The 27,100-nt window shown below is 38.2% G+C and overlaps 1 protein-coding gene and 2 pseudogenes across 1 annotated transcript; all 3 read left to right on the forward strand.

Moving 5' to 3' along the window:
- Nucleotides 1-785: 785 nt before the first annotated feature.
- On the forward strand, nt 786-3,573 carry LOC141836411 (monoterpene synthase 7, chloroplastic-like). The gene is made up of 7 exons (XM_074723899.1): nt 786-1,016; nt 1,110-1,383; nt 1,548-1,932; nt 2,086-2,304; nt 2,489-2,627; nt 2,777-3,022; nt 3,177-3,573. The coding sequence occupies exons 1-7, from the start codon at nt 786-788 to the stop codon at nt 3,468-3,470; spliced, it is 1,788 nt and encodes a 595-aa protein (XP_074580000.1). The 3' UTR covers nt 3,471-3,573.
- A 4,454-nt stretch (nt 3,574-8,027) lies between these two features.
- On the forward strand, nt 8,028-14,328 carry LOC141836553 (monoterpene synthase 7, chloroplastic-like; annotated as a pseudogene).
- Nucleotides 14,329-20,294: 5,966 nt separating this feature from the next.
- LOC141835565 (monoterpene synthase 7, chloroplastic-like) lies at nt 20,295-24,137 on the forward strand (annotated as a pseudogene).
- Nucleotides 24,138-27,100: the final 2,963 nt, after the last annotated feature.

Consider the following 27,100-nt stretch of genomic DNA (forward strand, 5'->3'; position numbering starts at 1 on the left):
TCTTAATTTTTAATTTTGACGCTCTAAGTAAATTGGGGGCGGGGGCAGTGTTTGTTTTATTTTATTCACATCTAATTTCACATTCGAGGAATTATATGCAACAATTGGGAAGGCATGCTAATTAGTTTACTTGCCAACTTATTCTCCAATAAGGTTAAAGCCTTTAGAGGGTGTTTGTTATATATAATGATAAATCACTAAGAGAAATATTAAGAGAATTAAAATTTTAAATTTTATTAGAAACGAATACTTTGAAGGGCGAATTCTGAGTTGTATAAACTTTATTAATTCTAAAGTTATTGAATAGACAATCAAGAAAAAAACATTCTACCTCGTATGTACATACGAGTATATATAAAAGTTAAAGCTATCAATATTTAATCGATTAATAAATGGATTCAGTTGATATTTTTTATCTTCATTTTATTTATTCTTTCATTGTCCTTTTCTTACAAATATCATATTATTTTTATAACAAGTGCACCAATTAATTTATTGCCATTCAAAATATATATATATATATATATATACTAAATTTCATTTTTAATTAAGTATTAAATTCAGTTGGTCTTTCTTCATCCATTTTTAATTAAGTACTAAATTTCACGTGCTAAACCATGAATATTTTTAATGTAGCATAACGTTCAAGCTTAATTGCTAGATCTCTCTCTCTCTCTCTCTCTTAAGCGCTCTCTCTCTATATATATACGCTACACTTGTTCTTCTCTTTCCACCAATTAAATTGGAGTTAAGATTTTTTTGATTTCAAACCAGATAGAGCGGAAATGGCTACAATGTCGTCTATTTGCGCTCCCATGATATCCGTCCTCCCTCGCCGCCCGATGATCGTTGCTGCCTTCCAACAGTACTGTAGCCGACGGACGTTCCGGCGAACTCTGCAGGTCCGATCATGCAGTAGTGCCACTAGTCATGTAGCTCCCTTGCGGCGGTTGGCGAATTATCATCCAAACATATGGACGGACGAGCATGTGCAATCCCTCACGAGCACCTCCAAGGTATGTATGTGAGTGTGGTTGTTTGTCGATCGATCGTCGTCGAAATTGTTGTGTGCATGTAACCTTAGCTTTAATTTGTTTTGTTTTCTGTAGGTGCAACGAGAAGAGGAACGCGAGAGAATAAACGTACTGAAGGAGCAGACCAGGAATCTGATACGCGAGAAGCAGCAAGTAGCAGAGCAACTTCAACTGATCGACCACCTGCAACAGCTCGGCGTGGCTTACCACTTCAAAGACGAGATTGCAGACGTTTTAAGTCGTCTTCATGCTTCTTTAGACCATGTGAGGTGGGAGCTGAAGGACGATCTGCATGCCACAGCGCTGCTCTTCAGGCTCCTCAGAGCAAAGGGCTTCTCTGTTTCACAAGGTACGTAATTAATTATATATATTAATCAATGATCGATCACTAATAATTAATATCAATCATATCGCTTAATTAATTAATTCACACTTGTGATCTATATATCGATCATGTCTGTTTAATTAATTTGCTAGCTGCTGTCTGCAAAATTTTATGTATGTATTACTTAGATTTGTTCGAGACATTTAGAGACGAGAAGGGAAACTTCGAAGCTCGGTGTGAGAACCCGATCAGAGGGCTTCTGAGTCTGTACGAAGCTTCCTACTATGAGAAGGAAGGAGAGAGTGTGCTGAAGGAAGCCATGGATTTCGCGACGGAGCAGCTGAAAGCATTGATGGAGGAGGGATCTGTTCCTGAGGCTGGCGGTCTCAGAGAGCAGGTGGCCCATGCGCTGCAGATTCCACTGAATTGGCGGCTGGAGAGAGTGCATCACAGATGGTTCATTGAAGCATGCAGTGGCGACAACACCATCGACCCTCTCCTGCTGGAGTTTGCTAAGCACGACTTCAATCTGGTTCAGGACATGTACAAGAGTGAACTCAAAGAGCTCTCCAAGTAAATCAACCGCAACTGATCAAACTTTCACAGTTTCATTATATATATATATATTTATTATCATACAATTTCCATGTTTAAAATATATATATATATATATATATATATATATATATAAGCTTAATTAATTAATTACTTTTTACATATATGCAGATGGTGGTCAGAGCTCGGGCTCTCAGAGAAGCTGCCATTTTTCAGAGACAGATTATTTGAGAACTATCTGTGGGCAGTTGGTTTCACTTATGAACCAGATAACTGGAGATGCAGATTGAACGAAACAAAGGCAATCTGTTTTATTACACTGATTGATGATATTTACGATGTTTATGGAACCTTGGATGAACTCCAGATCTTCACTGATGTCGTCAACAGGTGACAGCTAGCATGCATTCACCATCATCATCGATATATATATATATATATATATATATATATATATATATATATATATATATATATATATATATATATATATATATATATATATATATATATATATATATATATATATGTTTTTCTCAACTATCTAAGATCAAGTGAGTTTGGTTAATTGCAGATGGGACTTAACTGCCATGGACAAGCTTCCAGAGTACATGAGACTATGTTTCTTTGCACTCTTCAACTTTGTGCACGACGAAGGCTACCGGGTGATGAAGGAGAAGGGCTTGGACATTGTGCCTGACTTAAAGAGAACAGTACTAATTTTATTTATATATATATATATATATATATATATATATATAAACACTATTTCAATCTCGATCGTCTTAATTAATTTGTTATTGAATGATATATCAGTTACGTTGTTGGTACTGCATTAATATTATATTTAATTTATATACAGTGGGGAGATCTATGGACAGCTGACTTTGAGGAAGCTAAATGGTTCCACCATGACCAAACCCCCAAGCTCGAGGAGTACTTGGAGAATGCATGGGTATCAATATCTGGTCCAACCATTCTAGTTAATGCTTACTGTATGGGCAAAGACTTAACTGGAGAGGCCTTGAAAAGTTTTCCCAGTTACTATCAAATCACACGCTTCTCCTCCAGACTTTTTCGTCTTATCGATGATATGGGCACTTCCACGGTAATATGTTATATATACTATACATTAATTAATTAATTAATTGTATCTAGCTAATTGAACTTATATATATATATATATATATATATATATATATATATATATATATATAATCAAACAACATGCATTTAGTTTACTTACGACGACATGCATGCAGGATGAGCTAGAAAGAGGCGACGTGGCGAAATGTATTCAATGCTACATGCACGAGAAAGGTGTCTCCGAGGAAGTGGCACGTAGCGAGATAAGAGAATTGATAAAGAAACATTGGAGAGCTTTGAATGCATCTCTTAGTTGGGATTCTCCATTTCAGGAGTACTTCAAGAATATAGTAGTTAACGTCCCTCGAACGGCATACTTCTTTTATCAGGATGGAGATGGCTATGGCAAACCGGATGGAGAAACTAAGTCTCAAATTATTTCCATAGTATTTGAACCTATCCAAATCTAGAACAAAGGAATTAATTAATAATATATATCCTCTAATATAATGCACACATGTTCTTCTACTCCTATTGTTGTAGATGTACGGAAGGATGAATCCCGTCATACGTCTGAATATATAGAATTTGTATTCCCCTATATATATATATATATATATATATATAAAGTAGCTAGCTTATCCAATTTAATAATACTGAAAAAGACTAGCTCTTTTGTATATAAACATTTATGAAATAAAGTATCATGTTTTGGTCAAATGATTGCAATAGTATATTTTGCAATAAAGTCCTCTTAATTTATATTGTAGATAACTTGGTGTCTGTGAGACACAGAAGACCATGATTATCGGTCCCTTGTGAATTATAAACTAAGGCTCACAACCAAGATATCTTTGGACAAACCATCGGGAACGGTTGTAGTGTAATTCGGTGACTGTCTGTCTTGACTGTAGAATTACACTAGTGCACTTTGTGTGTATTGAGTAGGACCATTGAGGTTGTTCAATTTACACTGACTCGCAAATTGAACAAGACCTCTGTTATTATAATTATGCACTCTTAATCCCGATGTAATAAATGGGCACCTATACTTAGTAATTATTGCTTTGATTTACCAAAGGGTGAGATCTTTCCGTCAGATCAAATATTCTCGGTAAGTTGGGTGATGTTGCTATTTATACGGTGTGCCATTAATTATAGAAGGAATCCGTGTCCCAGTAGGGCTGATGATGTCCCCTTGGAGAGCTCATAAGGATTGTCAAGTCAAATCTTGCAAGTGGACTTGGTCCGGCTGACAATAAGGTTGAGTGGTACTATTCAAGGTCTTAGATGTCGATTATTGAGTTGTCAGTGAACTCAGATAATTGACGGACATACGATATCTTAAACACGGGGAGCAATGCATAAAATAATAAGAAGGAACCCATAACGTAATTTGGGGATTGGATTGGTAGTGCAACAATGATCCTCTAGTGGAATGGATCGTTGTTGATGGATGTAGGTGTGTATTCGGGGTTGAATACGGGATCCGAAACCCATCAGAAGGCCAGATCCAATACCTCCTCGAGGTCCCCACTGTAGCCTAAAGACATCTTCAAAAGGATGCAATCAAACGGATGAGATTAGTTCTCAGCCGTCGGATGAGATTTAATCTCAACCGTTGGATGAGATTAGTTCTCGACCGTAGGATGAGTTAATGGATGAGATCAGCTTGTATCCGTGGGATTAGATCAAGTTGCATCCATTGGATCGAAATAAATAAAGAGGAATAGAAGAGAATAGATTAGAACCGTTGGATGAGATTAAGTCGCGTCCGATGGACGAGATCTCTCCGGTTCGGTTTTAATTCTCTTTGGAAGGAAGAACCGGTTCACGAGGTGAACCAGGCATGGTTCAATGAACCACACGCCCAAGGGAATAAATCAGGGCCATTGGATCAAGGGGATTAAGTTATATTAAAGAAGATTATATCGTAACCGTTAGATGAGATTAAGTTGCATCCGACGGATGAGATCTCTTCGGTTCGGTTTTATTTTCTTCTTTAATATAAAGTTGGTTCACGGATTGAACCAAATCCCATCCAAGGTGGCCGGCCACTTAAGATAAGGTTTGGAATTATTTTTTAAATAATTCTGAAAAGATCTAACGGCTAGAAACCAAGCAAGACAATCTAAAGGCCAGGATTTAAGAAGTTTCTATAATTTAGAATTGGTTCGCGGAATCAATCAAAATTAAAGAAAAATTTTGAATTGGCAAAGAGAGCTTGGTCTTGGGCGTGAGGCTATAAAAGAGGGGAGGGGGTGGACGGCAAGAGCATTCAAGGGAAGAGAAGAGAGATCGAAACGATTTCGGAAACTTCTCTTCTTCCTTCTCCTTCTTGTTGCCGCCGCACCTCCCTCTTCTTCTTCCTCCTTTTCTTCTTCTTCTTCTTCCACCGCCCCCTTCTCCTTCTTCTCTTGAGGTGGCCGAACCTCCTTCTCCAAGGTGGTGGCCGGATCCTAGCAAGGAGACGAGACAAGGCGAAGTTGCTGCGAGAAGAAGCAAGGCGATCCAAGGCATCATCATCCGGAGATTGAACTTCCTTTATTTCTGGAGGTCCGTTGTCCACCCAACGTCCAGGAAGAAGTTAGGAATACAGAGGAAGATTCCGAGGTCATCTAAAAGGTTCTGGTATGATTTATTTTCCGCAGTTTTATTTTGTACCTAGAACTAGTCGTAAATCGTAGATAGTAATTTAGGAATCGGCGATCCTGAAGGATCGATTGACTTAGTCTTTTGTAGACTTTGTCAATTGATCCAGGCGGGATAAAATTTTTATCCTGTGGGGTTCTATGCTTTTCGGAGCGGATAGAATCCGGAACATAGGACGGAGATCCAGAACGCCAACAATTTGCGCCGTCGAGTTGCGCTTCCAACGAGTCCGGGATGGTGGCCGGCGGTGACCGGACGGTGAAGAACGGCGACGATGAACGAGGAGAGGTCGGGCGGTCGCGTACGGGAGTCGGGTTTTTTCGTCGCGCGGGATATCAGACATATATATATATATATATATATATATATAAAGGTAGAATGTTTCTTATTTGAAAACATCAGCATGCAGTATTAATTTTTATATATATATATATATATATATATATACACATGATTATTCGGTTGGTCTTCCTTTATCCTAATTTTTTTTATTCTTTTGTTTTCCTTTTCTTAAAAATATCATATTATTTTCTTAACAAGCCAAGTGCATCAAATTTATTGCCATTTGAAAATAAGAAACTAAAATATAATAATAAATTCAAATATACATATATTTTTGCATAAGCCGCATGTATGTCTATATACTTAATTAACACTGCATGTTGATTTTTTCAAATAAAAAAATATTTTCTTTTTTTCTTTTTTTGTAAAACATCTCTCTTATTTCTTATTTCTTGAGTAATTTTCATCCTGATTAAAATTTTCAACGCTTGCTTTTGCACATTTATGGAAATTTATTAACGGGCTCCTACATTCTACAAGGCTATTAATTATTTCAATTAATTAAAGCAATTCCAATTTACTTCTTCGACATGGCTCCCGACGAATCCTCTGACATGTATTGATCTACACAGATTCGATCGTAGGAGAAATTAAGCTTCAGTTGTCCGACACAAGATTCCTGAGCCGAGACCTGCTTTTCCCACCCCTGACCGCACCCCCGCCCCTCCCACCTCCTCTCTCTCCCTCTCAAATTACATTCTTATCCTTTTCTTTTTATTTATTTTTTTAATTTTTTAATTTTTTATTTAGGTTTATTTTTTAATTAATTTTATTTAAAAATAGTTCTCATATATTTTAATTTAATTTTGTTTTATTTTTTAATTAATTTAATTTATTATTTTTTTCATCAATACTATATTTTTTTTCCAATTTTTATTTAATTTTATTTTTTAATCAATTTTATTTATTATTTTTTATCAATACTTTATTTTTAGAATTTTATATAAATTTTATTTAGTTTTATTTTTTAATCAATTTTGTTTATTATTTTTTTTTTCAATTTTATATAAATTTTATTTTTTAATTATTTTTAATTATTATTTTTTTCATAATACTTGTATTTTTTTAATTTATTATTTTTTTTAAATTTTATTTTTTTGTTAATCAGTTTTTTTATCAATTTTTTTTTATTAGTTTTATTTTTTTGAGGGGTATTTTGATCGGTGTCAATGGTTGGAGAATGTGTAATTTAAAGAGGATGAGAGATTCTGACATGTGTTATGTGTCAAGGGTTAGAGGGAAGGATGATTTAAAGGGAGAGAAGGTTCTGACATGTGTCAAGAGTTGGAGGGGGGTAATTTAAGTATTGAATTAGGAAGGTAATTTAAAAAAGAGAGAGATTCTAACCTATGTTAAAAATTATATAAAACAAAAAAAATTTGATAAAAAAAAATAAATAAAATTGATTAAAAAAATAAAACTAAATAAATTTTAAAAAAATAATAAACAAAATTAATTTAAAAATAAAACTAAATAAAAATTAAAAAATATATATATAAGTATTAATGAAAAATAATAAACAAAATTAATTAAAAAATAAAACTAAATTAAAATTAAAAAATATATATATAAATAAAATAAAATTAAAAAAACAGAAAAAGGGTAAAATGGTCATTTGAATGGGAGAGAGAGAGGAGGAGAGGGGGTGCGGTGTCAGGGGAGGGGGGAAAAGCAATTTACTCCTGAGCCTCATCAATAACCATCAAATCAAACCAGAAAAGAAGAATGATCGTGTCATTTGTTTATATGAACTTTCACTCGTATCTTCAATGGTTCCAAAAAAAAATACTGGGAAAAAATTCATAAATTATTATGAAATCTCTGTAATAGTTCATCGATAATTAAGATTAAATTCCACGTGCCGAACCATGAATATATATATATACAATGAGTCTCTGTAGCATGACGTGAAGCTTAATTGCTCTGGATCTCTATATATACGTACGCTGCACTTGTTCTTCTTCTCCTTCCACCAAATCGGAGTTAAGATTAAAGTTTTTTTTTTATTCATTGCAAATTAAACAAGAGCGGAAATGGCTACTTGTCAAGCAATATTGTCTAGTTATGCTCCCATGATATCCGCCCTCCCTCGCCGCCCGATGATCATTGCTGCTCGGCGAACTCAGCAGGTCCGATCATGCAGTGGCACTAGTCATGCAGCTCCCTTGCGGCGGTCGGCGAATTATCATCCAAACATATGGACGGACGAGAATCTGCAATCCTTCACGAGCACCCCCATGGTATGTGAGTGTGGTTGTTGGTCGATCGATCGATCGATCGTCGAAATTGTTATATGTGTTACCTTTGTTTAATTTGTTTTCTGCAGGTGCAACTTGAAGAGAAACGCGAGAGAATAAACGTGCTGAAGGAGCAGACCAGGAATCTGATACGCGAGAAGCAGCAAGTAGCAGAGAAACTTCAACTGATCGACCACCTGCAACAGCTCGGCGTGGCTTACCACTTCAAAGACGAGATTGCAGACGTTTTAAGTCGTCTTCATGCTTCTTTAGACCACGTGAGCTCGCAGCTGAAGGAGGATCTCCATGCCACGTCGCTGCTCTTCAGGCTCCTCAGAGCCAATGGCCTCTCTGTTTCCCAAGGTAATTAATTAATCAATCAATGAGACAATGGCCACTGCTTAATATATCAATCGCTTAATTCACAGTTGTGACCGATCGTGCATGTTTGTTTCTGTCTGCAAAATTATATTACTTAGATTTGTTCGAGAAATTTAGAGACGAGAAGGGAAACTTTGAAGTTCGCTGTGAGAACCGGATCAGAGGGCTTCTGAGTCTGTACGAAGCTTCCTACTGGGAGAAGGAAGGAGAGACCTGTGCTGAAGGAAGCCATGGATTTCGCGACGGAGCAGCTGAAAGGATTCATGGAGGAGGGATCTGTTCATGAGGCTGGCGGTCTCAGAAAACAGGTGGCCCATGCGCTCCAACTTCCACTGAATTGGCAGTTGGAGAGAGTGCAACACAGGTGGTTCATCGAAGCATGCCGTGGCGACGATACCATCGACCCTCTCTTACTGGAGTTTGCTAATCTCGACTACAATGTGGTTCAGGACATGTACAACAGTGAACTCAAAGAGCTCTCCAAGTAAATCAATCGCAACTAATCATACAATTTTATTTCGAAGTTTTTATAATTTATATATAACAATTTCAAAGCATAATTAATTAATTACTTTTTACGTACATGCAGATGGTGGTCGGGGCTCGGGCTTGTAGAGAAGCTGCCATTTTTCAGAGACAGATTACTTGAAAACTATCTGTGGAGACCACCACAAAAATACCATAGAATAGAGACGGAATTAGAGACGGAATTTAATTCCGTCTCTAACATTAGCGACGGATAAATTAAAACCGTCTCTAATTACAGATTTTGCGACGGACCTTTAATTCCGTCTCTATTTAGAGACGGAATAGCGACGGACCTTTAATTCCGTCTCTATTTAGAGACGGAATAGCGACGGAATTAAAGTTCGGTCTCCAATTACGATATTTTTTATTTTACAGAAATTTAAATATAGCGACTGAATAATTTTTCCGTCTCTATATAGCGACGGGGAAAACATCCGTCGCTAACTAGCGACGGAAGCATTTTTATTCCGTCGCTATAGCGACGGAATAAATACTTCCGTCGCTAGTTAGCGATTTTTTATGGTTCCGTCTTCTCCATTTACGCTATTTTTTTTACAGAAATTAAAATCTAGCGACGGAATTATTATTTTTCCGTCTCTATAGCGACGGAATAAATACTTCCGTCGCTACTTGTCGATTTTTTATGGTTCCGTCTTCTCCAATTACGCTTTTTTTTTTTACAGAAATTAAAATCTAGCGACGGAAGTATTTATGCCGTCGCTATAGCGACGGAAAAAAATAGTTCCGTCGGTATATAGCGACGGAATAAATACGTCCGTCGCTAGTTAGCGTTTTTTAGGGTTCCGCCGAAACTTTTTCGCTGCATCTCTTGGCTTTTCGCCGATTTTTAGGGTTCCGCGATTCTCCTCTCGGCTTTCTCGCCTCTCGGCTTTCTCGGTGATTTCTCCTCTCCGCTGCGTTCTCCTCTCTCCGGCGAACTCTCCTCTCCGGCTTCTTGCTCCCTTTCCCGACTGCTCCCTCTCCTCGCCTGCTTCTCCTCTCTCCGTTCCTCCGGCACTCCACCGACTGCGTCTCGTCTGGCACTCCACCGATCTCTCCTCCGGCCAACCCTAGCTCCCTCCCTATCTCCGGACCGTAGCTCAGATCCCTAGCTCCAGCGAAGCCTCCCTTCGTAGCTCCGAACCCTAGCTCGCGAAACTCTCCAAAGGTAAGCCCTAAGCTTTTTTCTGTCGATTTTGCATTTCTAACATCGCTAAGAGAAGAAAATCAAGATTTAAAGAATCGTCTATCCGCATTAGAGGCGATGCACAGGGCACACGATCAACAACTAGCGGAGATGAGGACATTGATACTGAACATGAGTGTACCGCCACTCCCACCTGGTTGTACTCAATCATTCGCAGACTTCGTAAACGATGAGACTCAGGACCCTAATGCCCCTGATCAGTAGGTGACTGCGAGGTAAGTATAATTTTTTTAAGTAAATTTATATCCGTCTACATGTTTGTGTATCTTGCTTTTATGGTTCTTAGCCAGCTTGAGACTTCTTATTCTATCTTTAGGTTTTGGAAGGACAGACACTATCTGACCCTTTTATCTTTGTAATTTTTTTTGCAAGGACAGACACTATCTTTGGACTCTAATCTGTGGCACAATTGCTGATGATCAACTTCCTGCGATGATTCTCCTGCTTCCTATTTAGATTTTGAACTTATGTTGACAATTGTATAGCATGTGACAATGTTGTTTTGAACTGTTCACTGACTTACGTTTGTATGTGACGTGACATTCCAGTGGTTCTATCATTTACTGCAGCTTCTGAACTTTGTTTCTAAATTGTAAATGCTAACTTTTGCTTATTAAATACTTTGGGTTTACTTTTGATTTACTTTTGGCTAGATGATGACAGATTTAGCGATATCGTTAATGAGGCAACTAACTTATTGAGTCAGGTAATTACTGTCAACTGTCAATTTCATTGAAACTCATCATTGTCATCAATATCATGGATTCATTGAAACTGTCAATTTGTTTTTATTAATGCTGTAGAGATGCTGTAAAGATCATCAGGAAACGTATTGGGAGTAAGAATCTGAAGGTTCAATGTCTTGCACTGACAGTAAGTTCTCATAGTTTTTCCTATATTTGTCTACTTGCTATTGGTTTTGGGACTTCTTGTTCCAATATTTTGGTTTAACTTCTAGAAGATGTCTGTATCCAGGGGCTTAAACAGGAGGTAATTGTTGATCTTGTCAGTCAATGCCGCACTTACAGACAAAGAGTTGTGCATCTTGTGAACACGACTTCGTAAGTCCTCTCATCTATATTAGCCATGTTTGGTGAATCTGTCAAAGACATGAATAGAAAGATGCTGAATTTTTTCTGTTCAAAACATGTGATAGTTACATTATTTTCCTCTTAACTCTACCTTTCTTATGAGTAAGCTAAGATGAGCCTGTTCAGTCCATCTAGTTCCAGTATGGTGTTTTTTCTTATGCGTTGCATGTTTTATGTTATCTTTTAAGCATTGTATATTTTTATTTATATTTTTTAAAAAAACTATCAAGTATTTGTGAGATATGACATTCCTGCATAATGGCTCTACATTACATGCACACAATTCTGATCTTGAGGATCAAACACCGTGACTGCCACACAAGGACACAGGTAGCAACTCACTGTGCTAACTCACTGTGCTTAAGTGTATCAATTGACTTTTGTTTCTTGATTTTTCTGTTTTAGATGCATTAGTTAGTTGTATGTATGCTCAATTGATCATCAGTAGATGTAATCATGAAGTATTCAAATTTCATGTGCTAACTTGATCCTAGTTACTGAGGTTTCAGAATGCTTGTTCTACTCAACCATGATCAGATTAATACTTGATATTTAGCAGAGACGAGGAGCTGCTTAGCCAAGGACTTGCTTTGAATGACTTTCTGCAGAAGGTACTTGCAAAGCATGATGCTCTTGCTGCAGGACTTGCTGTTCGTGAGGAGAAACAAAAGTATCCTCAAGCACTTGTTGATATTGATGATTCTTCAGCTAGCAAAGAGACAGATCAAAGGAAAATTCGTCTCCTGACCTGAAAGCCTTGGCACTTGCAGACATGTTTTCTTCCAGTAACACACACCTTAATGACAATGAGGTAGCAAATTGTTTCCAAACCATTTCTTCATTTACTGCACACACCGCCATGTGTATCTGCTGAATCAAACCTTTGCCTCATGCTCAGCAGCCACAGCATGCACAGTATACATTTGTGTTATACTATGTTATTGTATTTTGACATTTTAGACAGTATCAGTATATGCAGATATATTGATGTAATTGTATCAGATTGTTGGACATTTGTGTTGTAATAGATGTTGGATTTAGAGGTTGTATTAGATGTTCAACATTTGTGTTATGTTAGATATTGTATTAGATGTGTTGTTTTATTGATATGTGTTGATATTGTATTATGTGTTGTGTTGTTATTGATGAGTTATGTATACAGGGAAAATGAAAAAACTAAAAAATAAAAAAAAATTTAAAATAAATAGCGACGGATATTAATAAATCCGTCGCTATATAGCGACGGATAATTTTAAATGCCCGTCGCTATTTGCAAGGCAATCCACGTGGCCATTTTGGGATTTAGCGACGGACCTATTATTTCCGTCGCTAATTAGCGACGGAAAAAAAACTTCCGTCGCTAGTTGTGGTAGGGTTGCACGTGTCAAATTATCGGCTTTAGAGACGGAATATTTATATTCCCGTCGCTAATTAGCGACGGAAAATATATTTCCGTCTCTAAATATAGAGACGGACTTTATAATTCCGTCTCTAACTTTAGAGACGGAAATAAAATTCCGTCTCTAACTTTAGAGACGGAAATAAAATTCCGTCGCTAATAATTTGAGACGGAATTATAAAGTCCGTCTCTAATTAGAGACGGAAATATAATTTCCGTCGCTATGATGACGTCAGCGACCAATTTTTTCGCGTCGGTTTGATTCCGTCTCTAATCGGTCGCTAATCCCGAATAGCGACCGATTAGAGACGGAATTAGTCGGTCGCTAATTTAATGATTTTTTGTTGTGGACTTGGTTTCACTTATGAACCAGATAGCTGGAGACACCGAATGATCCAAACAAAGGCAATCTGCTTGGTCACATTAATTGATGATATTTACGATGTCTATGGAACCTTGGATGAACTCCAGCTCTTCACTGATGCCATCGACAGGTGACAAATTAGCATTCACAATCATCGTCGAGTCATGTTTATTTATATATCCCAACTATCTAAGATCAATCGAGCGAGTTTAATTTGTTGCAGATGGGACTTAACTGCCATGGACAAACTTCCAGAATACATGAAATTATGTTTCTTTGCAATCTTCAACATGGTGCACGAAGAAGGCTATCGGGCGATGAAGGAGACGGGATTGGACATTGTGCCTCACTTAAAGATAGCAGTAAATTAAATTATATATAAACGCTATTTCATTCTTCTTCTTCTTCTTCTTCTTCTTCTTCTTCTTCTTCTTTTGAGTTATTGAAATATGAGTTGTTGGTACTACATTTTCAGTGGGTAGATCAATGCAAATCATACTTTGAGGAAGCAAAATGGTTCCACCATGGCCAAACCCCCAAGGTCAAGGAGTACATGGAGAATGGATTGGTATCAATAGCTGGTCCACTCTCTCTGTGTCATGCTTACTGTGCGGCCAAAGACTTAACTGCAGAGGCCTTGAAAATTTTTCCCAGTTATTATGATGAGATCACACGCTCCTCCAGCATCCTTTTTCGTCTTTACGACGATGTGGGCACTTCCACGGTAAATATATATAAATAAATATAGATAATTATTATATCTAGTCGAAGTAATTAATCCATCAAATCCATTGGAATATAATATAATCAAACAATTAATATTTACATACTACGTACAGGATGAGCTAGAAAGAGGCGACGTGGAGAAATGTATCCAGTGCTACATGCACGAGAAAGGTGTCTCAGAGGAAGTGGCGAGGAGGGATATGAGCGAATGGATTAGGAAATGTTGGTGAGAATTGAATGGATCTCTTACTTGGGATTCTCCATTAGAGGAGTACTTCATCAATGTAGAAGTTAACATCCCTCGGACGGCGCAGTTCTTTTATCAGGATGGGGATGGATATGGCAAGGCGTATGGCGAAACTAAATCTCAAATCATGTTGCTGTTACTCCAACCTATTTGAATTAAACTTGGATACATCCATAATAAATATTTAAAATACATGAACCAAGTGAAACATGAATCTTATAATTCATGTATCTATATAAAATAAGTTCATGTATGTAATTAATGATATGTGGTCTAGAAATATCTATTGAGTAGTATAAATACTCATGTAATGTAAAGTCGATAATAAATCATTTTATATTGTAAGACAAGTCTTTTGCAATACAAGTCATTATACTATTGTTCTTCTTTTCTTTCTAGTAAGTTTTTACGAGTCTACTATCTTCCAATAAAGTGGTATCAGAGCCAATGACATCAAAATTCTTTTCTTTTTGATATCAAACTCAATTATGAGAATTGATCACTTAGAATGAAAGCTATACTCAGATCCTAAGGAGTATGAGATATTATTAAGCATGGTTTTGAAGAGCCCTTATATGTGCATGGCAACTCTACCTCAAACCAAAAGGATGCTTTAGAGAAAAAAAAGAATAAAAAGATTAACATGTTCTTACTATCATCCATCAAGGTTTGGATGATGGCATGTTCGAGAAGATAGTCAATGAGACAACATCAAAGAAAGCGTGGGAAATGCTTCACAACTCTATTATGAGAGTGAACAAGGTAAAGAAGGTGTGAATTCAAACTCTAAGGGCTGAGTTTGAATCACTCTTTATGAAGGAAAATGAACATATATATCTCTGATTATTTTATAAAACTTTTTGTTGTTGTCAATCAAATGAAGAAACTTGGAGAAACCATGTCTAACGTTCTGGTGATTGAAAAAGTACTACATTCTCTTGACACAAAATTTAATCATGTTGTTATTGCAATTGAAGATTCCATAGATTTAGAGACTATGATCGTTGATGAATTAAACAGATCATTACGAGCTCGTGAAGAAAGGATGAACCATGGAAAGCAAGAATAATCAGAACATGTATTATTACAAGCAAAGACTAACTTGAAGATCAAAGAAGGGGCCTTCTAATAGAGGTAGAGGCCAAGGACGAGGCAGAGGTCGAAGTTCAATATGTGATCATAGTCAAGGGAGAGATAAACAACCTTCTCAGTTTGATAAAAGAAATTAAATATTTGCAAGAGGTCATAGAAGAGCAAGAGGCAGAGGTAATTATGTGAAGTATGATGATAGAAAAAATAATTATCAAATTGAATGTTATACTTGTTATAAATTTAAACATTATGCTTGGGAGTAGTGTCATTCAAATATGAAAGATGAAGAGGCAAATGTAATAGAGAACAAAAAAAGATGAGCAATCCTTATTTCTTACACTCAATGAGGAATCTACTGGGAAAACAAACACGTGGTATCTTGGTAATGGAGCCAACAACCATATGACAGGTGATAAAAGTAAATTTGTGGAGCTTGATACAATCACTACCATCCACTTTAAGATTGCTAAGAGAATTCTTTGCTATATTAAAGGTATGATAAATCTTGATTTATTTTTTTCACCATCTAATAATTTCAAGTTTGAATATAGCGATAATGATTGTGGTGGAGATTTGAACGATATTACTGTTAGAATATTTAATTATTATATATTAAATATTTTATTAAATATTCTGTTTAGAATATATCGAAATATTCTGTTTAGAATATATCGTCTAGAATAAGTCCCTATACTCATGTATAAATAGGGACCTATGGCTTGTAATATTTCAATCAATTCAGAAAGTATACGATTATTTCTGACATGGTATCAGAGCGAGGAAAACCCTAACGTTGCTTCTTTTCTCTTCCCTGTGCCGCCGCCACCATCCGACTCGTACCTTCTCTTCTTCTCCTTCCGCCATCCATGAGCGTGCTTCAGCCTTGGTTCCTCTCTCTCTCTCTCTCTCGCGTTTGAGATGATCATAGATTATTAAGAAGCAAGTTAAATGGAAGAAGGAGACGATTAATGATATTGCATGAAGAAGGTGGACAACGTGGCATTAATAAATCCACGTGACGCCGTCTCTTGCTTGCCGTCCCGGGAGTTTGACACCACCAGGCGATCAGCGACCGTCTCCCGACGCCACGCGAACAGAGGCCGCCGCCACCTTCCCTTCTTCAAATACTTCTCTGGGTGAACACAAGAATCCGACTCAGGTCAAAAATCCCATGCTTCATCAAAATGCTCCCCTCTCAACACTGCCAAAATCCACAAACTCCTTTCCGGCAAAGTGCAATTCTTATCAACATATGTCGGTCCCTTCCCTCAAGGTGCTTTAGCAATTTTGAGAACTCCGGTGGCCGAATTTTGATCGTCGACTCCTGCTTCGATCGTCGACGCATCTGTGTGGTCAGATTTTGATTTCGTTACTTTCGGATCTGAATTACTTCCTTGGATTCTTTCTTTATGTCTCTCAATATGGATCGTGTTAATGCTCGATCGGACAAGTCTGCTAGATGTCGTCGTTGTCCGAATGCTGAACATGCTTACACTCATTGCCCCAACATTGAGTGTCGTTATTGCCACAAAAAGGGTCATGTCCGTCAGAACTGCCCAAAACTGAGTCGCAGATCTTCTACAGCTGGTTCTTCCTCCTCCATAGCCGCCGTCACAAAGGTTTTGCAGCCGCCTCAGCCCACTACTCCTACCCTTATGGATATCCATAAACTACTCACTCAGGTTTTATCTACCAAACCTTCATTAGCCACCACATCAGGTAACCAACAATGGTTCTTAGATTCTGCTTGTTGCAACCATATGACCTCTAACATTAATCTGCTACATTCTATAAAACCTCTCACCACCTCGCCTCCCATTCACACTGCAAATGGTGCCCCCATGAAAATCACACATACTGGTCATGCCACTTCACCATCTCTCCAAGATGTCTACTACATTCCCCATTTAACATTAAACCTTGTTTCTATTGGTCAGTTGGTTGAGCAGGGACTTACTGTTATTTTCACGTCTTCTGGTGTACAGGTTCAAGATTCGCAGACGGGCCAGATTCTTGGGACGGGGCGCAAGAAGGGTCGCCTGTTTGAGCTTTGTTCCCTTCAACCCTTTCCTTCTATCTCTGCTGTCGTTTCTCCTTCTTCCATCTATCAGTGGCATCTCAGACTTGGACATGCTTCATCACATAACCTCCGATCTCTTGCTACTAAAGGTTTTTTTGGTTCTATTAAATTTGAATCTTTTGATTGTGTGCATTGCAAGCTTGGCAAACAACCAGCACTCTCTTTCTCAAATAATCATTCTATTGCTGATAAACCTTTTTCCCTAGTTCACTCAGATATTTGGGGGCCCTCTCCCATTGGAACGTTCAAAGGTTATCGATATTTTGTAATCTTTGTTGATGATTATTCCCGATTCACTTGGATTTATTTTTTGAAAAATCGTTCTGAACTTGCCTCAACTTACTCCACATTTGCAAAAATGATTCAAACACAATTCTCATGTCCTATTAAAACACTCCGCACTGACAATGCTTTGGAATATAATGATTCTACCTTTCTCAATTTTCTTTCTACCCAGGGCACTGTTGTTCAACGTTCATGTCCTTACACTTCACAACAAAATGGTAGGGCTGAACGTAAACATAGGCACATTCTAGATACTGTTCGTGCCATGCTCCTTTCTGCTTCGTGTCCTGATCGGTTTTGGGGAGAAGCTGCCCTTACTGCTGTCTATACAATCAACCGGATGCCTTCTTCTGTACTTCAGGATGCCATTCCTTACGAGAAACTCTTTGGTCAGCCACCAGATTACTCCATTCTTCGTCCATTTGGCTGTGTCAGTTTCGTCCACCTTCCCCCACATGAACGAAACAAATTGGAGCCTCAGAATCGTCTGTGTTGTTTATTGGGATATGGGGTAGAACATAAAGGCTATCGTTGTTGGGATCCTGTGTCAAATCGAATTCGTATTTCTCGTCATGTCACCTTTTGGGAACATAAGATGTTCTCTTCTGAGTCCAAATTTACCATTCCTTTTCATACTGATTCTCCTTTCTTTGTTTTGGATCCACCTCCTTCTTCTGCAGATCCCGAGCTCACACAGATTCATGTTGACACTGCCGATGCTTCCCCGTCAACAACTGATTCCCCTTTCTTTGTTTTGGATCCATCTCCTTCTTCTGCAGGTCCCGAGCTCACACAGATTCCTATTGACACTGTCGATGCTTCCCCGTCACCTCAAGCTGACTCATCTGCGTCTCTTGAACAAGCATCTCAAGTCCCTGCTGCCACTGGTCGACGTTCAACCCGTGTAAGTCGTCCTCCTTCTCATCTCCTTGATTACCATTGTTTCTCTGCCATTCTATCTAACCATGAGCCTAGGACTTTTCGTGAGGCAAACTGTGATCCAATGTGGCGTGAGGCTATGTCTGAGGAACTGCAGGCTCTTGAGAAGACTGGGACTTGGGATATCGTTGATCTACCACCTGGCAAGAAACCTATTAACTGCAAATGGGTGTACAAGATCAAAACAAATTCTGATGGATCTGTTGAGCGCTACAAAGCTCGTCTTGTGGCCAGAGGTTTCTTACAGGAGTACGGCATTGACTATGAAGAGACATTTGCTCCTGTTGCCCGTTTGACTTCTCTACGTTGTCTTTTAGCTATTGCTGCTGCTCGTCGATGGTCTCTTCACCAGTTGGATGTGAAGAATGCTTTTCTTCATGGAGATCTTTCTGAGGAGGTTTATATGAGTCCGCCGCCAGGTTCAGACATTTCGGGGAAGGTATGTAAGTTACGTCGTGCTCTTTATGGTCTGAAGCAGGCACCACGAGCTTGGTTCGCCAAGTTCAGCTCAGCACTTATTCAGTATGGGTTTACCGCCTCTCCCTATGACTCTGCTTTATTCATTCGTCGCTCCTCATCCGGGATTATTATTCTATTGTTATATGTTGATGATATGGTGATCACTGGAGACGATGCCTCTGGAATATCTGATTTGCAGACCTATCTTCATCAGCATTTTGATATGAAGAGTCTTGGTAAGCTGCGTTACTTTCTAGGTCTTGAGATTTCCGACACGGCAGATGGTATCTATTTGTCCCAGGCAAAGTATGCTTCTGACCTCATCTCCCGTGCTGGTCTGACTGACAGCAAGACTGCATCAACTCCACTTGAGGCAAACTGTCGTCTCACTCCTCTCGATGGCGCCCCTCTTGAGGACCCCACACTCTATCGCCAGTTAGTGGGCTCCCTGATATATCTGACAGTCACTCGTCCTGACATAGCTCATGCAGTTCACATCGTTAGTCAGTTCATGACTAGTCCCTGTACAGCTCATCATTCTGCTGTATTACGTATTCTTCGCTATATTAAGGGCACTCTTCTACATGGTCTTCACTTCTCTGCTGATTCATCATTGGTGCTCACTGGTTACTCTGATGCTGATTGGGCAGGTGATCCCACTGACCGACGCTCCATCACTGGTTATTGTTTCTTCTTGGGTGATTCCCTTGTTTCCTGGCGAAGCAAGAAACAGACTGTCGTTTCTCGTTCCAGTGCTGAGTCAGAGTATCGTGCACTTGCTGATTCTACTTCCGAGCTTCTTTGGATTCGACGACTTCTCTCTGATCTTGGCATTCCTCAACCGCCAGCCACCGATCTTCATTGTGATAGTCAGAGTGCCATTCAAATTTCTCGAAATGATGTGTTTCATGAGCGCACTAAGCACATCGAGATCGATTGCCATTTTGTACGACAGCATGTTGATGCTGGCACTGTGCAATTGCAGTCCGTGTCTACCGAATATCAGATTGCAGATATCTTCACCAAGTCTCTCTTGCCGGGTCGCTTCTATGTGTTATTGAGCAAACTCAAGCTGATCTCTACTCTACCATCTTGAGTTTGAGGGGGGGTGTTAGAATATTTAATTATTATATATTAAATATTTTATTAAATATTCTGTTTAGAATATATCGAAATATTCTGTTTATTAAATATTCTGTTTAGAATAGTATCGTCTATTGCCTCTTTAATAATAAGTCCCTATACTCATGTATAAATAGGGACCTATGGCTTGTAATATTTCAACTTCAATTCAGAAAGTATGTTCGCGACGAATTAATATTTAATCGTCGCTATTTCTGACAGTTAGCGACGAATATATTTCGTCGCTAATATTAGCGACGATATTTTTAGATTAGCAACGATTATTATTTCGCCGCTAATATTAGCGACGAATTTGTTAAAATTCGTCGCTAACTATATTTTGCGACAACCCTATAGCGACGATACTAGCGACATAAAATTATCGTCGCAAAATTAGGTTAGCGACGAAATATTTAGGTTAGCGACGAATTTATTTTGTCGCTAATTACTAAATTGTTGTAGTGCCTCTAGATTCACAGACTTGGGGTATTTTTTGAGGCTTTATCAATAAAGTTGGGCGATTATTCAAAGATACTCAATGATAGTTATGGAGACAGTTTATACAAAGTCCATTAAATTTGTTTTATTTGCATAGTAGGTTACTTGTACATTTTATTATTTTAGCATTGTTCATTTCATTATATACATGAGGTTAGTTGTCAGTCATGTCATGGTATGGTTAAGTCAAGTTTTGAGATTGAATATTATCTATATCAATGAATAAAGTATTGCATATTAATGTTCGTATAGCCTGTATACCCTTGTTGGGTATTATTTATGAATTTTAATGTAAGAATGAATATTGTCCGAACAAGGAGGCTAACTTCCATATAGAAGTTGAAATCTCCGGATCATGGCATTTAGTTTCATATTTGAGGAATTATATATATGCAACAATTGAGAAGGCAGCTAAGTTTACTGCCCAACTTATACTGGAATAAGGGTTAAAGCCTCCTTCGGGTGTTATATTACTTATATAATGATAAATCACTCAAAAAGAATTACAATTAAAAATCTTACTAAAAATAAATATTTTGAAGGAATTCTGAGTTGCATAAATTTTACTTTAAATTAATTGAGTAGACAGTCTAGAAAAAAAAACATTCTACCTCGTGTATATAAATTAATACTGCATGCTGATTTTATATATATATATATATATATATAGACACACACACACGATTCGGTTGGTCTTCCTTTATTCTAATTTTTTGTATTCTTTTATTTTCTTTTTCTTAAAAATATCATATTATTTCATCAAATTTATTGCCACTTCAAAATAAGAAACTCAAATATAATAATAAATTCAAATATACATATATTTTTGCATAAAATATTTTCTTTTTTTATAGCTCCCGACCAATCCTCTGACATGTATTGATCTACACAGATTCGATAAATCGTAGGAAAAGCCTTCGGTTGTCCGACACTAATTCCTCAGCCTCATAAATAACCATCAAATCAAACCAGAACAAAAGAATGATCGTGTCGTTTGTTTATATAAACTTTCATTCTATCTTCGATGTTTCCAAAAAAAAGACAGGGGAAAAATTCATAAATTATTATGGAATCTCTGTAATAGTTCATTGATAATTAATACTAAATTCCACGTGCCGAACCATGAATATATATATATACAATGAGTGTCTGTAGCATGACGTGAAGCTTAATTGCTCTGGATCTCTATATATACGTGCACTTGTTCTTCTCCTTCCACCAAATCGGAGTTAAGATTCAACATTTTTTTATTGCAAACAAGAGCGGAAATCCAAACATATGGACGGACGAGCATCTGCACTCCCTCACGAGCACCCCCACGGTATGTGAGTGTGGTTGTTGGTCGATCGATCGTCGAAATTTTTATGTGTTATGTGTAACCTTTGTTTTGTTTTCTGCAGGTGCAACGAGAAGAGACACGCGAGAGGATAAACGTACTGAAGGAGCAGACCAGGAATCTAATACGCGAGAAGCAGCAAGTAGCAGAGCAACTTCAACTGATCGACCACCTGCAACAGCTGGGCGTGGCTTACCACTTCAAAGACGAGATTGCAGACGTTTTGAGTCGTCTTCATGCTTCTTTAGACCACGTGAGCTCGCAGCTGAAGGACGATCTCCATGCCACGTCGCTGCTCTTCAGGCTCCTCAGAGCCAATGGCCTCTCTGTTTCCCAAGGTAATTAATTAATCAATCAATGATTATATCACTAGCTACTTAATATATATCAATCGCTTAATTCACAGTCGTTGTGATCGATCATGCAATGCATGTCTAATCCTGTCTGCAAAATTATATATATTACTTAGATTTGTTCGAGACATTTAGAGACGAGAAGGGAAACTTCGAAGTTCGCTGTGAGAACCGGATCAAAGGGCTTCTGAGTCTGTACGAAGCTTCCTACTGGGAGAAGGAAGGAGAGAGTGTGCTGAAGGAAGCCATGGATTTCGCGACGGAGCAGCTGAAAGGATTCATGGAGGAGGGATCTGTTCATGAGGCAGGCGGTCTCAGAGAACAGGTGGCCCATGCGCTGCAGCTTCCACTGAATTGGCAGTTGGAGAGAGTGCATCACAGGTGGTTCATCGAAGCATGCCGTGGCGACGATACCATCGACCCTCTCCTACTGGAGTTTGCTAATCTCGACTACAATCTGGTTCAGGACATGTACAACAGTGAACTCAAAGAGCTCTCCAAGTAAATCAATCGCAACCAATCATACAATTTCGAAGTTTTTATAATATATAACAATTTCAAAGCATAATTAATATTAATTACTTTTTACACGCAGATGGTGGTCAGAGCTCGGGCTTGTAGAGAAGCTGCCATTTTTCAGAGACAGATTACTTGAAAACTATCTGTGGGGACTTAATTGGTTTCACTTATGAACCAGATAGCTGGAGATGCAGAATGATCGTAACAAAGGCAATATGCTTGATCACATTAATTGATGATATTTACGATGTCTATGGAACCTTGGATGAACTCCAGCTCTTCACTGATGCCATCGACAGGTGACAAATTAGCATTCACAATCATTTATTTATCTCAACTATATATCTAAGCTCGATCGAACAAGTTTAATTTGTTGCAGATGGGACTTAAGTGCCATGGACAAGCTTCCAGAATACATGAAATTATGTTTCTTTGCAATCTTCAACCTGGTGCACGAAGAAGGCTATCGGGTGATGAAGGAGACGGGATTGGACGTTGTGCCTGGCTTAAAGATAGCAGTAAATTAATGATAAACACTAGCTAATTAATTCAATTTTCTTCTTCTTCTTATTTGTTATTGAATGAGCTGTTGATATATATATATTAAATTTTAATTCAGTGGGGAGATCAATGCAAATCATACATTGAGGAAGCAAAATGGTTCCACCATGGCCAAACCCCCAAGGTCAGGAGTACTTGGAGAATGGATTGGTATCAGTAGCAGGCCCACTCTGTCTGTTTCATGCTTTCTGTGCGGCCAAAGACTTAACTGCAGAGGCCTTGAAAAATTTTCCCAGCAGTTATTATCAGATCAGACGCGCCTCCAACATACTTTTTCGTCTTTACGACGATATGGGCACTTCCACGGTAAATAAATATAAATATAGATAATTATTATATCTAGCTAGTCGTCGAAGTAATTAATTAATTATCAATCAAATTCATTGGAATATATATAATCAAATTAACAATATTTAATTACATACGTACAGGATGAGCTAGAAAGAGGCGACGTGGAGAAATGTATTCAGTGCTACATGCACGAGAAAGGTGTCTCAGAGGAAGTGGCGAGGAGGGATATAAGCGAATGGATGAGGAAATATTGGCGAGAATTGAATGGATCTCTTACTTGGGATTCTCCATTAGAGGAGTACTTCGTCAATATAGCAGTTAACATCCCTCGGACGGCGCAGTTCTTTTATTTGGATGGGGATGGATATGGCAAGGCCTATGACGAAACTAAATCTCAAATCAGGTTGCTGTTACTCCAACCGATTTGAATTAAACTTAGATACCTCCATAATAAATAATATTTGAAATACATGAATCAAGTGAAACATGAATCTTATAATTCATGTATTTATATAGAATAAGTTCATGTATATAATTAATGATATGTGGTCTATAAATGTCTATTGAGTAGTATAAATACTCATGTAATATAAAGTTGATAATAAATTTTTTTTTTTTGTAAGACAAGTCTTTTACAATATAAGTCATTACAATATTGTTGAGAGAGTCCTTAGATGTTGCAACTCTACCTTAAAACTAAAAGGATGCTTTAGAGAAAAAAAGAAAAAAAAGATCAATATGCTCTTACTATCATCCATCAAGGTTTGGATGATTACATGTTCGAGAAGATAGTCAATGAGACAACACCAAAGAATTTAAACTCTAAGGGTTGAGTTTTAATCACTCTTTATGAAGGAGAGTAAACATATCTCCAATTATTTTACAAGAATTTTTGTTGTTGTCAATCAAATGAAGAAACTTGGAGAAATCATGTCTAATGTTCGGGTGATTGAAAATGTACTACGCTCTCTTAGCACAAAATTTAATCATGTTGTTTGCAATTGAAGATTCCATAGATTTAGAGACTATGATCATTGATGAATTAAACGGATCATTACGGGCTCATGAAGAAAGGATGTACCATACGTACGTGGAAAGCAAGAACAATCATAACATGTGTTGCAAGCAAAGACTAACTTAAGATTAAAGAAGGGGCCTTCTAATAGAGGTAGAGGCCAAAGACGAGTCAGAGGACGAAGTTCAATATATGGTCGTGGTCAAGGGAGAGATGAACAACCTTCTCAATTTGATAAAAGAAATCAAACATTTACAAGAGGTCGTAGAAGAGCAAGAGGAAGAGGTAATTATGTGAGGTATGATGATAGAAAAAATAAATCTCAAATTGAATGTTATTCTTGTTATAAATTAGAACATTATGCTTGAGAGTGTCATTCAAATATGAAAGATGAAGAGACAAATCTAATAGAGAACAAAGAAGATGTTGAGCAATCCTCGTTTCTTGCACTCAAGGAGGAATCTACTGGGAAAACAAGCACATGGTATCTTAATAATGGAGCCAGCAACCATATGACGGGTGATAAAAATAAATTTGTGGAGCTTGATACAATCACTACCATCCACTTTAAGATTGCTAAGATAATTCTTTGCTATATTAAAGGTATCATAAATCTTGATTTATTTTTTTCACCATCTAATAATTTCAAGTTTGAATGATATAGAGATAATGATTGTGGTGGAGATTTGAACGATAGAAAGAGTGACGTCAGAAAGTGTAGGAGAAATAGAAGGTAATACAAGACAAGACTTACAATAGGAAATCTACCAAAAAGTTTAGAGAAATAGCAAGAAGATAAATCTTCTACAAGATACTCTGTCCGACATTAAGAAAAAAGATTCAAGTATTAGAGAGCTTACTGCTAAGGATGACAATGTTGTTGTTGCATATGACTTAAATCTTCTACAAGATACTCTATCCGACGTTGGATCGCGAAGAGTCGTAATTTGACCGTTGGTGATGAGACTTGATTTAAAGCATTAGATCGAGTGGATTATTAGATCTTGATCTGACGGCTGATAACAAAAAGGGATCTGAAGGGTTACAACTCTTCAGATCTGACGGATGAGATTAAAGGACGATCTGAAGGGTTACAACCCTCCAGATCGAATGATCTAAATAAATCTTGCCCAAAAATCACAACCACTCACCAAATGATATTCTACCTCTTTACTTAATTTGTATAAATAGATTTCTTCAAATGATTTTGAAATTTAAAATGCTACTATTTCAAAACGTCATCGTTGTATTTTGAGAAACGAATTGCTGCTATCTGTCAGCACCTGTAACGGAGCAATATCATTTTACGAGAATAATATTGAACACTAACCTTGACGATCTGGTATCAATTTGCATTCTCTCTGGTATACATTGACTAACAGTAGACAATCAAGAAAAAAAATATTCTACCTCCTCAATCGTGTGTGTGTATATATATATATATAGAACTGATATTCTGCACGACTTCTCCTGCGCGACCGTCGACCCACCGCCGCTCTCGCCGTGCCGTCCGACTAACTCCGACCGCCGCCTCGGGCGCGATCAACGCGCCGCTTGTCGGCACTCCATTCGGCATCGGATTCCGACCGAATATTGGCCAGAATCCGACGTAATTTGGTCGGAAACAGCGATATCACGCGGTCGACAGTTGTAACACCCGGATTATTTCTCCCTATTTTTAAGATTTTTAATTAGAGGTAAAATTATAATAAAGATCTTTTAATTAAATGATAGAAGGGAGTTTGATAAAATAAAATAGGTGAAAAGATTCTTCTTACAAAGACGAATCCAATAAAATTAATTTGGGTCAAATCAGAAGTCGTTTGGCTAGGGAACCAGGCGAACCAAAGTCAAATATAGTTTGCTACAGTAACTCGAACCCGGTTCAGGTGAACCGATTTCCTTTTTATTTCTTCCGGCCTGACCGACGCGAACAGTGCCCTGTTCCGCGCGACCTCTTCCTCGCGTAGACCGCGTCGACCGCCGACTTCTCTGCGCGAGCCGCGTCCGCCGCCGCCCGATTCTGCCCGCGAGGAACTCGGAACGGACCGAGGAAGAGGGCTTTAAAGGAGAAGGAAACCCTAGCCGAAAACCTAAGCCACCCCAGCTCAACCCTCCGCCGCGTCCCCCGTTGCTCTGCCACCGATCGACGCCGCCAACGCCGCCTCTGCAGCCGCTGTTTTCCTGCGCCGGAGAAGAAGGAAGCAACGCCCGATCGCCGCCGGTCTTCCCTACTCGCCTCAGCCTCCTCCCGCCATCGCCGCCTCAGTTCCACGCCGCGTCTGCTCTGTTCGCGTGGAGAAGACGAAGCCGCAGCAGCCAGCTCGTCGCAATCCAGCCGGAAACGCACGATCGCCGCCTCTGCGCTCGCGTCAC

This window comes from Curcuma longa, chromosome 10 (assembly GCF_044706935.1).
Source record: "Curcuma longa cultivar G26 ecotype Majalengka, Jawa Barat chromosome 10, ITB_CL_G26_1.1, whole genome shotgun sequence".
Taxonomy (NCBI): Eukaryota; Viridiplantae; Streptophyta; class Magnoliopsida; order Zingiberales; family Zingiberaceae; genus Curcuma; species Curcuma longa.